At 38.3% G+C, this 12,797-nt stretch overlaps 1 protein-coding gene across 1 annotated transcript in view; it reads right to left on the reverse strand.

Annotated features, from left to right (window-relative positions):
- sv2ca (synaptic vesicle glycoprotein 2Ca) overlaps window positions 1-12,797 on the reverse strand; it is a 104,696-nt gene that overhangs the window by 18,822 nt on the left and 73,077 nt on the right. Inside the window, exon 5 of the mRNA XM_006626713.3 lies at window positions 1,746-1,879. Coding sequence (XP_006626776.2) covers window positions 1,746-1,879 — 134 coding nt within the window. The remainder of the gene's footprint in view (window positions 1-1,745; window positions 1,880-12,797) is intronic.

A 12,797-nucleotide genomic window follows, 5' to 3' on the forward strand; every position in this document is an offset into this window, starting at 1 on the left:
CAATGCCTATTTACTGTACAGTAAAAATTGGTTATAGACCTTTGCTTTGTACATTTTTGTTGCTTGCATGATGGAATGCAAAAATGGGCTAAAACAGTAAGTACAGTATGTGCAAGGCTGACAATTTTGAAAATGTTGTTCACTGTATAAAAAATTATATAATAAAATCACTATATATCTAGGTTAATTGTAATAAATAAAAGGACCACTCATGTACAACACAAAAGTAAACCGCATAAAGTGAAAAAAGCATTCAGCTTTTTGTTTTGATTTTGTGTTACCTCAGCCAAGCTAACAAAAATACAGGCCTACAGCAACACAGAGCCATATAAGATTAAAGCTGCTCCTATTTACATCTACAATATGTCTGACTTTGTAAACTTGTATTTACTGCTGAAAAATCTTCAGCTGCTATATAACTCTCATGCATATTTTACATCATTACCTCAGTGACTTTTTAACTTCCTTATTTTGCACCAGTAATACCACAGAAATGACAATGACATCACAGAAAACCTTATTGACAAGACAGATTGCTCTCAATGAGTCTAAACCACATACAGTATGATTGTCCACTGTACAGGCCAGAACAAAGGCTGCATATGTATAGCTAATCTCCCCAATTAGAATACTGGATTGTGATTTAAAGGTCACATCAATTAATATAATTTAGAAGTAAGTATTGAATAATGAGACTGAGATACTGTACAGTATATCAAGGTTTACAAGCATTGTCTTTGAGGTGCTAGTGTCTTTAAGAACTTGCTTCAGAATTGATTCTTAAGTTTTACTTATACTTTATTTTTTTCTTGCTACTTGCTATTTTTCTGTTTTTGTGACTATTAAAGTGATTTCCAGTACTGACCATCATTTTTTTAGATTTAGTTTAATTGCCAAGTATTTGAAAATGTTTTAACTAGGTAAACAATTCAGTTAAGTCATTATGAATTCAGTACCAGTACTGGGGAGGCCTCTGTTAACTGGACCACTGAAGAGATTACTTTGTTTGACATGAGTGAATCACCCAAGGACTTCAGCTGAATAATACCTAGTGGAGTATCTTGGAGCCAAAAGAAAAAAAAATTAAATGTATGAAAATGAAAGAAAATAGCACACCCTTAGGGTGCTTGCTTAAAAATCTAAATAAACCTAGATAAATTATAAATGTATGACACAAAACTGAAAATTAAAGTTTACTGCATATGAATGCATTATACTACTTTAGAATTTCATCATTTAAATGCAGTATTGTCTCTTCAGATGCTAGACAGCCTTTCACTTCACATTATCTAAAGCCTATAATTTAGATTTTACTTTTCTTTTTTTTAATAGTGCACTTAAAAAAGCTTTTTTTTCCAAGATACAAAAGTTTGTAAGCTGGTTAAATTGTATGTTACTTAACTACTCTTGAGTCCTCCACATATCTAAACCATTTTGTCTACTGCTTTCATCTTCTCTCGTAGTGGGAATTATTTTGCTTCAGAAAATATGGCAACAAAAGACTAATTAATAGGCTTTGTTGTGCCTTCTTGTATTTCTGGACCATTTCATCAGTGTGGAGATGTGTTCTTCTGAAATGAGTAAAATAATCTTATCTTACAGTACATGTACTTACGTGCATATCTCTGGCATCAGCTTCAAAGCACCAGTGAAAGGGTATCTCATCTAAAAAACCCTGGATTTAGGAACACAAAGTTCTATTGTTTTCTGCTTGTTCTTATTCTTCAAGCGTAATGTCTCCTTACCTCCAGAAAGAATCTGGGACTTTCGGGCATGAAGGTGAGAGCCACTACTGCAGAAACACAGGGCAGGGCGCACACCACCACGAATACCCTCCAGCTGTGAAACTGGTATGCCGAGCCCATGCTGAAACTCCAGCCTGCAAAATGTGATGCAAAGATCTGAAACACCTGACAAGTCAAATGACAAAAACAATTGCACACATCCACTCAAAGCCCATAAGCTTCCACGCTCCCTTGTTTCCTGGGGGTGATTTGATCACATCGTGTTCGATTGGAAGACACAAGATGCACTAAAAGTATTCATAAAAGTTTTTTTTTCAATACTTTCAGATTAATTACAATCACTGACAGTGTGGATATGGCTGGAAACCATGATGAGCAGTTTTATTTACCTAAAGCTTTGGGCAAACCATATTACCAATCCTGTTGCAAATGAAGTGTGATTTTATTAGATTTTCCTCCATAGTGTTTAATGTGTGAATTAAATTCTGTGAGTGGGGGTGTTATTTAAAAGAATGGCTTTACTGGGGCCTCTTTATTGGTGCAAGTAGTGAACGAGCTCCACTGTGTAGAGGTTAAGCTTTTTGGTCTTAGTGGTCACAGATTCAAAACTGGTCATGTCACTACCACTGCTGAGTGCAGGGTAGGAATTGTCAACCAGCTCTTTCAGCGCTCGGCCTCCCAGTGCCTTTTGGGTGGGGCTGTTTGTGAGAAACGTGCCTCCCGTCCGATCAGCACTGAACCTTCTGTTCAGAGTTCTGTTCCCCCTGAAGTGTTAAAGACAAGCAGCTCAAACACAGGGGGCTTCAGGAGCATAAATTCTTGTTTTCTTGAGCCTGAGGTTGCTGTGGCTATGTAGCCATAATCGAAGGCTGAGTGGGTGAAATGAAAAATAAGTGGTGACTCTTAATTTCAAAGGTAGAACGCCATTCATAAAAAAACAAAAATCCTCGTCTAGACTTTCACAGGAGCCATTTTTGACCAACTATTGCGCTTCTTTATGATTTTAGTTTGTCATGCCCACTTCCAGTACCATCTTTCTGTTATGACACCCATCTGACCTGAAAGAACAGAAAGCACATAACCTGCATCAAGTTCATTACTGTACCACACTGTCTACCAGCAAGTGACTGGGTACTCTGGAGCTCTGAGATCATTTTGATTTCCACCTTAAGAAGAACATTGGGCAGATAACTCTCATGTCAGAGGTCCAGCACAAATTAAGGTACCCACAACCAAAATGTGATTGGTAAGACACACAATTAAATCAGTATTCCTGATGCTATTTAAATGGACTAAAATGGTATTAAACTGAATTAACAGGAACACTGACCAATGTTGAGAATAAATACTGTACAGGGGAGACAATTTAGTTTCAATAGTCAATGGAAAAAAAGTAGTCAGGTAGAGTTTGATGTTGTTTCCCATGACAGGTGCTAGACTAAATAAGATGGTTCACAGGACCTTACCAAGCAATGTCCTAAAGAAGGCATTACCACAGCATGATACTCATACAGCCATTTTATTCCAAAACTCAACAACAAGCTGTCCATCCCTTCACCTGCCACTGATGCCCTTTATATGCAAAATGACTTAATTATTCCTGTGTGACAATGTGCAATTCTTACCCTTGTCTAATTAACTAATTGCTTAATTTACCTGAAGTGTGACCTAGTGTGGCCTAATCTGGCCTCTAGTGGCAGGTCAGCTGAAATAAATATTAAAGTGTTAAGATCACTTTATTAACCACATACAATTTCTTGCAATAGGAATTTGTCTTCTCACATACGCTAGCTTGCTCTCAATGAGACACAGACTCAGAGAGAAGCTTGGGCTCAGAACACAGGGTCAGCCATTATACAGTACCCCTGGAGCAGCTGGGGTTAAGGGCCTTACTCAGGGGCCCAAGACAGTAAGATTCCTCTTCCAGCTGTGGGATTTGAACCAACAACCTTTCCACCACAGGCACAGATCCTTAGCCACAAAGCCACTGCTCTGCCCGATTTTGTGTAATTGACTGGTTTGTCTTATTTCTTATTTGAATATTTTGTTTGAAAGGCAAAATAAAAAGATTTAGCAAAAAGAGGTATGTCATGTACATGAGATACTGTAAACATGACAAAATAAACCATGTGAAAATTTTGTGGATTTTCTCTGACACCAGTCAGATAATTATATCAAGCATTAAACAACATGGCTGGAATAAAAACTACTTGAAATCATACAGAAACTTTTTGAATATTTATTGTACCCTTTTAGCAACAATTGATTTGTGTAGTAGGTGTCATTGATGTTTACTACTGAACATTTTTCAGTTATTTCATTCTTGAAAACTTGGTGATTATAATTTGGTGTATTATCTGCAATACCTGTTTACACTTTTATTTGCAATTATTGTATAGCTTTATGTGGAGTGGTGGCACTGTGGCTGGAAGGTTGCCAATTCAAATCCTGTGGCTAACAGAGGAATCCTACTCCATTGGGCCCCTGAGCAAGGCCCTTAACCCCAACTGCTCCAGGGGCGCTGTACAATGGCAGACCCTGTGCTCTGACCCCAGGCTCTCTCCCTGTCTGTGTGTCTCATGGTGAGCGAGCTGGGGTACTGTATGTGGAAAGATAATGCCTAATGCAAGAAATTGTAAAGGGTTAATATAGTAATGTTTTTTATATATATATGTTTTACAGCTTAACTTGTAAAAATGTTTAACCACCCTGAGGGCCAGAGAATGGCAATATTGTACTTGTGAACTTCACAAACAGGTAAAAACACACCATACAGCACAATGTTCTCATTGCTGACCTTAAGAAGTCTTTAGGAAATTCTGAAATACTGTAATAAATAATTAATTATCAAGGTAAACAGTGCCTGTGCAGAAAAGCAATATATCCAGCATTTGTATGCTTTCACACTAAACTCATATTGCTCAGCTTAATGATCTGATATTTCAGTCAAATATTCTTGTTCACAGAAAACAATTTAAAAAATAGGAGGAAATTCTCTATAAAAATGCCACACAATAATCTTTTTTCCTTTCAAGGTTCTATTAACCTTGCACAGAAAAGGTGTGTTTGGTTTTGTAGGCATGAGAAGGCAAAAGTAACATATTTATTAGTTATTTCAGAGAGTTATCTAACAGCATGTTGCTAAAGAGTGAGCACCTAATAGAACTCATATCAAATATTCATATGGGTAAACGAAAACACTTTTTTTTTTTCTCTAGAACATTACATCAAGCACAGAAGCCTTCAAGCTATGAGGGAAGACAATTTAATTGAACATGCTTACAAACTATTACACTCCAGCTTCCACAAGTTAAACGTCACCTCCAAGCCCTTCCAGTGTAGCAGTCCTTCGTCATCAATCTTCCTACTGGCAGCAATTTTCCCTGGTGTCACAGACCGTTAAAACTTGCACCCAGCTGTGTCCCAGGAGCACTTTCTTACAGACCATTGCACAGCACAAAAATCTTATTGCCCTCAGAAACTGCAGAATCCCCCCTCCTGTTCGATATCACCTTCTCACTCTACTGACTGCTAAAAATGTCCCCATGAATCACAGACAAAGCCTGCAATGCTGGGTTTGAAGTGGCTACAAGAAAGGAAGTATGTATTGGGATAATACAGTATGTTTTATTGTTTAAGTTAGGAAGTAATGAACAAGCAGTTGAGGCTTTAACATTCATATCAAGTAAAGTTTTCAGCTTCAGTTCTCACTTTTTGGTTAAAGACAATTAGCAATTATCACACGTTTTAAAGTCCAATATTATTCTTAAACTCGAACAGAAAGGACAGAATGAACCAGAAAGGAATAATTTTATGACCACCAGGGGGTACTGTCTACCTTTGAGGAGCTGTGTGATACCACAACTCCATGCATCATGCTCCTTTTAATTAGACATTCCTTAGTAATTATATCATTAATTGCTCCACCTTATTTTAAAACTATTTGCTGATGCATCCAAATGAACTTTGAGCTAACTATTCCATTAAGAGGTTTTGCTTATTTCAAAATAAATATACATTTCTAAAAAGACTTAAGAAATGTATTAATTTCTTAAATGCCTACTTAAAAGATGTGATTATATTGTATTAAATGTGATTCCAATTTTAAGGAAATATTTGACTTGATGCCCACCTTTAGTATTGTATTAAAATGACCACTTTAATGGGCTTAAGATACAGACTGGTTTGATATTATATTAATGCAACATGAGCAAATCCCTATGTCTTTCAAAAAATATACTGTACTTAATTTAAATGTATTCATTATTAAATTAATTGACATATTTACGAACATGAGATACAGATGAAATTATGAATTAAATACTAATTGATATTAAATGTGAAGAAATGCATTTTTAGTTCTCTGAAGATTGTAGCAAGGTTACAGAATTCTTGATTAAAAAATGAATGAAACTAAATGAAGCTGACATTCATTATTTGCACAATAATGGCACAAATTATTTGCTGACTAACAAAACCCCACTCTGGTTCCGCTGTCCTTGATCTTCCTGTCTTGAAATGATAGACCATTTTTTCTTTTCCACAGAAACAGAACTACAGTACTGTATATAGCTGAATTGCTGGCTTATTCTCCTTTTCTTTCCTAATTTACACTGAGCACATTTTGTTTCTATGCGCACAATAGAAATGTAACTGAAAATATAATATAGTTATCCACTGACTAAGCTTGAAGGGGAAACCACTGCCTGGAAATGCATTTAATGAACCTAATTAAAAATGCACAGACCTTCTTAGCCAGGTTGTCCATTAGACTGGTATTAGTCTGGCTTTAAGTACTTTGAGTCTTCAGGCTAAATGGCATGAAAGGCAATAGATGGCCACTGTCATAGAAAAGAAAGCGTGTTCAGATCAAAGTGCATGAGGTCAGTCTACAATCATCTTCACAACTTTCACTTCCACCAGGCTTTTTTAGGAATATGATATTTGCCAGCAGCTATACAACCCTGCAACTCACCGCTGGCAACCTACTGAAGCTTAGCAAGTGCGAACTTGGTCAGTACCTGGATAGGAGATCTCCTGGGAAAGCTAAGGTTGCTGCTGGAAGACGTAGTAGTGGGGGCCAGTAGGGGGCACTAACCATGCAGTCTGTGTGGGTCCTAATGCCCCAGTATACTGATGGGGACACTATTCTGTAAAAAGGCGCTGTCCTTCATATGAGACATAAAACAACGGTCCTGACTCTCCGTGTCAGTAATAATCCCAGGGTGTTTCTTGAAAAGAATTTCCCATTGGCCTTTACCAATCATGGCCTCCTAGTAATCCCCATCTATGAACTGGCTTCATCACTCTGTTCTCCTCCCCACTGATAGCTGGTGTGAGCATACTTGTGCACTATGGCTGCAGTCGCATCATCCAGGTGGATGCTGCACATTGGTGGTGGTGGAGTGGAGACCACCAAGCACTTTGAGTTGAGTGTCCATGCTATGTAAGTGTAAGAAATTATTATTATTATCTGTTTTCATTTACACATTCGAAGAAGGCTCCATAGCAAAAACTCTGTTTCTCATTTCTTTGCAGCATGGAATAAAACTTCACCTGTTCATTTAAACTGTTCCAGATTTTTCTGGTGATGAGTCACTATAAACACTACAGTATATTACTACATGTAAAGTGCAGCTATAGCAATTGAAAGGGATGACAGTCTCAACAAGAAGTTATGAAAAGGTGAAGGAACTGTAGTCACTGACTACAAAGTATAAATTGTTCTGATTTTTTTAGGAATTTGTATTGAATTTGCATTGTAGCGGCGAGGCTTATTAATAAGAAGGAATTAAGTGTTCTGAGCCTTCCCAAATGAGGCCCCATTTCTCTGTTCATCTCTGTGGTGCAGCCACAGAGAAACTATTCATGCAGGCTGATTTAAGGTTCCTTTGATAAGGACAGCTCCCAAAGGGGGATGCACTTAGCTAAGCCTGGCTATCATGATCAATGGTCATCCATTGGCGCCTATCTGTCTAGGGAGTGCCAGATGGACATCTGGACTGCATTCCTAAATGTCAGGAGCAAGTGACTCATATCTCACCTTGATCAACCAATCAGGGACTGGTAGGGCCGAGTAACCCACATGGGACCCATGGAACTTTCAGCCAATCAACGAGCTGAAGTTCCTCCAGGTAAAAACAGGCAACACAGAGAGCCTGAGAGATTCAGTGAGATTTAGAAGGGATTCAGGAGAATTCTGTGGACCTTTCTAAAGGAAATTCAAAGGAGAATTCCAGGGCAGGACGGCCCAGGAGCAGAAGGCTCCCAAGGGCAGGACATTCTCGCAGCAAACCTCCTGACCATCCTGAGACTCAGCCCAGACAACCACGGAACGGCCAGTGTGTCCGAGTACCAGAACTTTCCTTTGTTCTAAGAGTCTAGAGCGGAGGTTGCCAGAGAGTAACCAGAGGATCCACCCGAGGTTAGCACCAGCAGCAAGCCTCGTGAACAGGTCGGAACTGTGGACAGCTGAATCACTATTCAGAACTAGCTCTTCATCAGGAACGAACTGGTCCTCTTCCTGACTTGCTGGGACCCACAGTCATCTTTTCTCCTGTGCACAAACTTTGCTAGTTAAAGCCAACACTAACTAGCCGGTCAGTGAGCATCAGCAGCGCACCGTCGCAAGCCGCACAGCACAGCCTGGCACCGAACCAGAGAGCGCGGATTGGACAGCAACACCCTGCAACTGTTTCTTTGTGCCTGCAAGAGATCTGAATCACAAGAAATTGGATGAGTATTCAACTTCAATGCATTACAGCTCGAGAATTCAATTGTTATCCCAACCAGTTGATATCAATTTAATTCCTAAGAGTTATGTACTTGTTCTGAGTATCTAATGTAGAAGTTATAACCAAGTTCATTTATGAAACGGTCTAAATGAATGATATACTGAACGTATGTCCTCTTGATGTGTAACACCTCGTAACTGAGAGAATATATATCTTTTGTATTCTGATAACCCTCTCGATAAGATCTGTTAGGTTTATATGCATATTCTATGTATTAATAAATGTATCCTCGTGTATTAGTACCTGTGTGTGCGCGTTGTTTGAGTTATGTCGCATGGTTGGATTCTAAAGCCATCCAAAGAATCAACTTTGTGATTTACTGCTACAATTAAAATTGTCTCAGTAAATGCCCAAACCCTACAGAACTGGTGCCTTCAGAGAGCCATTACATTTACATTTTGGCTATGGCAACGTTACATTATTTGGCGTCCCTGAGCCGGTTTTCTTACAGCATTAAGATATTTGCTAAATGGCAAAAGTAAAATTGTGCTTTAAATCCATAGTCTATAACATTATTATGTCAAATGCGAAAAACGAAATCCCATAGTTACAGTATCAAACACTAAGAGAAATATGCCAGCAAAATAAGTTATTTTTGTGTTTTTCCTATTTTCATCATATTTCTTTTTAATGTGCTGTCACTTGTGATGTGCACTGACTAACAGAACATCCAGTGTTATTTTATTTGTATAACAATGAAATGTACCAGCATGGTAAGGTACTGTATATTGACCTTATGATCATGTATATTAAATTATATTTTTGAAAACTGCACATTTTGATGGCTTTACCATGGAAGTATACTGTATGTTATGTTTGCTTTTCCTGGTACAATAGGGTGTAAACTTACAGCACATAACATGTACAATATCTATAATGTATGTGTGAATCGTTTATTTAATACCTCCACAATGGTCTCCATTTTGCTGCCTTAGAAATACTGTAGAATGTGGTACACTTCTAAATGTGGTTACTGTATATGCATATCACTCTGCAGTTGCTTCATATTATTTCATTATTGAAACTGGCAAATACTGATGTGACTGAAAACATATGCAAAGTGCACCTGTGCTCTTGCAGCCCTCTGTGTATGGCCACGTCAAGTGCTGGTACACTATTTCTTTCAGTAGTAGATGTACCAAATCATGACTTGCGTAATAATTGTTAAATATCAAAGACTGGTTAAATACAGTATTTATATACTCAAAATGTGATCATGATCATGAAATGCAATATTTTACTTTATTCACAGATGTTAAAAATAGTACACTTTCAATTTAACTGGGAGGAGTAAGTATTTTTTTCTGCACATACATTTTGAATAAACTTTGCTAGTACCACTTTTTGTGCCTGTTTGCTTGAGTGCCAAGTTTACCCCAATTTTTTATTCTAACTTGGGATACATTTAGAAAGATCAACATTAAAAGGCAAGGGGCATTTTGTAAATTGGCAGTTTTTTTCACATTCACAATGTTTTTGGGAAAGATTCAGTTTTGAAAGCTGCATATGGTGTCTTGCAAAAGCATTCATCTCCCTCCGATGTCTCCCATTGTGTCAAACTAGTTGAATAACAAAGGATTTATACACATTTTTTTAATTCAAACTTGTTAAAATGAACACTTTTATGGTGCAATAAACAGCACAAAAAACAGTACAGTGTATGACAGTGAATGAAATGCACTTTAAAAATGTATATACAAATACATTAATACATACACATACAGTACCTATGTTGAAAAGAGGTGAAGACTTTTGCAAGGCAATGAACATTCTGTATTAAAATTCTATATATAATATGTACAATATGTATAAGGTATGTACAGTATTAATAGTATGTTTAATCCCTCCCCAATGGTCTCCATTTTGATGCCTTAGAAATACTTTCGAATGTAATACACTTCTGATGGTATAATTAATCATAGAACATCATTCCATTTTACCCATCATTAAACAAGAACTGTGTAGCTGCTGCTGTAAATCTTGGGAAAGGATCAATATTGTGCCGTCTCTGTCTAAGACTGAGAGAAGAAAGGAGGTGAACTCTTTTTACCACAGAGATTAGATACAGCCTAAGTGCTTGATTTCTCAAGAACTGAAATTGTGTTCCTGTCACGCCCGGATATTTCACTCTTTCCATTTAAAAAAAGCTGTATACTTTAGGAAGGAAATGTCAAGCAAACTACACAGCAAAACACATTTGCTCAGAAAAATAATAGAATCAGTTCCCTTTCCAATGTGAATGTTCTATACAGTACCTTCCTTCAATAACTTGCATAATCAACAATTAATAAATAAGATAACATCGTTTGTAACCATTAATGACACATACCAGCTGGGTCACATGGCTTTTAGGCATTTTTAATGGCCTGATGCTGCATATTTACACATATATTCAGGCCTTTCCCCTTCTCTTCTCAGAATACAGGAATAGAGTGTTTTGCACAGTTAACTTAATGGCACCCACACTTTCTCCCTCTTTCACCAGTTATAGGACTAAACATTTCATCTTACTCCTTAGTTCACCGGGCATTTGACTTTTCTTTCTGACATACTCTATAGTTCCCAGCTTTCTTAAAATACTAGATTTTAAGAATCCTCACTAAAACTCTCCTTCTCTAAGTCTATGCTTTATCTGTCTCACTTATGACTATCTCTGCTTATTTTTCAAACTTCTTGTGTGCTCACAGTCTTCTGTTATCTTTCGCAGTTGGCCTGTTCATCTAAAACTCTTATGGCACAAAGTGTTCATTGTGATTGACTCTGTTGTCGAGGAGATACACACCTGCCTTGACAGACAATGCCTCACCTCACTCCTCCAGATGTCAGTGTCTCCCATGATCCCTGGTCCAACAAATCACTCAAGCTCCCTCAGCAGCACATGTCTTGTCAAACACATTTTCACATACCCACATGTCTACGTGTGATATACACTGGTACAACATTAACTATTTCTTCTCACGCTGATTCATATCTTATTGTGACCTGGCCAGCTATCCAGCCCAATCAGATCTTATCTATACACTCAGTTATTCAAAAGGGTTTGCATTCATTCAGGTGTGTTTAAATTTATAGCTCTTTCCCATTACTCAACAGCCATCTTGGCTTAAGGCAACACCGCCGCCCAGGTTTTGAGCCAGAATGGTGGCTTCACAATGGACCTCTCCCTCCATTACAGGAAGGTTAAAAAGCTGCATCCTGGGGAGTTACTGAAACCATCTTATGGTACATTAAAGACCTGTCACACGCTCCTCTTGTTAATTCTATCTCCAAATTGTGTACCAACCTCAGTGAAGAGTAGGTGTCATGTTCAGTGATTAGTGTGATGACATCAATGTAAAGTGTGCACTTGGGCAAAGGCATTTTCAAGCTCCTTTGAGAGCCCAAGTCTAAGCATGCAGGAGATAAGCCTGCAAAAACTGAAACCCAAGTCATATGTTATATATTATAGTCCATATCAGTCTCATCTTATACTATAAGACCTACTGTATCACACAGGGGTGAAAATATTTTATATTGTTTAATTTAATGTCTAATCACATGTCTGTTTAATCTGCAGTAGCTCTTATCTGCATATTTATTTACATGTTAACATAATCTTGTATCAAGGTCTTGCGCATGGAAAGAAAACAATGGAGAAACATAAACATCCCTGGACTGTGACAACCAGAACCTTCACTGACAATGAAGGTTGTCAATGTCTGCTTCTCCAAAACATGATTGATGACTGCACTAAATTGTACAGGTGTGCTGTGGCTGCAGAAATCAGAATCTCCATACTTAAATATAGAACTCTATAAATGATTTACTCCATAGTACCATATGTTGAATAAAATACCACATGTGTCACGGACGTCCAAAGGGACTAACCGTGGGGAACAGGAGAGCGGAAAACTATATGCGTAGCGGCGAAACGGGAAAAAGACCCGGGCTCATTAGTGCAAAGAGTTCAGGAATGCTGTATAGAAACCTATGCCCTCAGGGAGCGGACGTGGGGCGCCCTGGTGCTAGGCGGGTCTCAGGACATCCGAACGTCAATGCTGAGCGAGGACAGAGTGCAAGACCCGGAAATATATAGCCCAAAGGAAAGAGAGGGACAGGAAGGACAGCAGAACGGAAACTAGGGACAGGACAGAGAAGGATCGCCCTCTGGCTGCAGAGGGCGTGACAGTACCCCCCCCCCCCCCTCATGGGCGGCTCCTGACGCCCATACAAATAAAAAAGCTGCACAGCACTGGGGGGAGGAAAAACCATTTAACTG

The sequence above is a fragment of the Lepisosteus oculatus genome, chromosome 3, assembly GCF_040954835.1.
Source record: "Lepisosteus oculatus isolate fLepOcu1 chromosome 3, fLepOcu1.hap2, whole genome shotgun sequence".
Classification (NCBI taxonomy): Eukaryota; Metazoa; Chordata; class Actinopteri; order Semionotiformes; family Lepisosteidae; genus Lepisosteus; species Lepisosteus oculatus.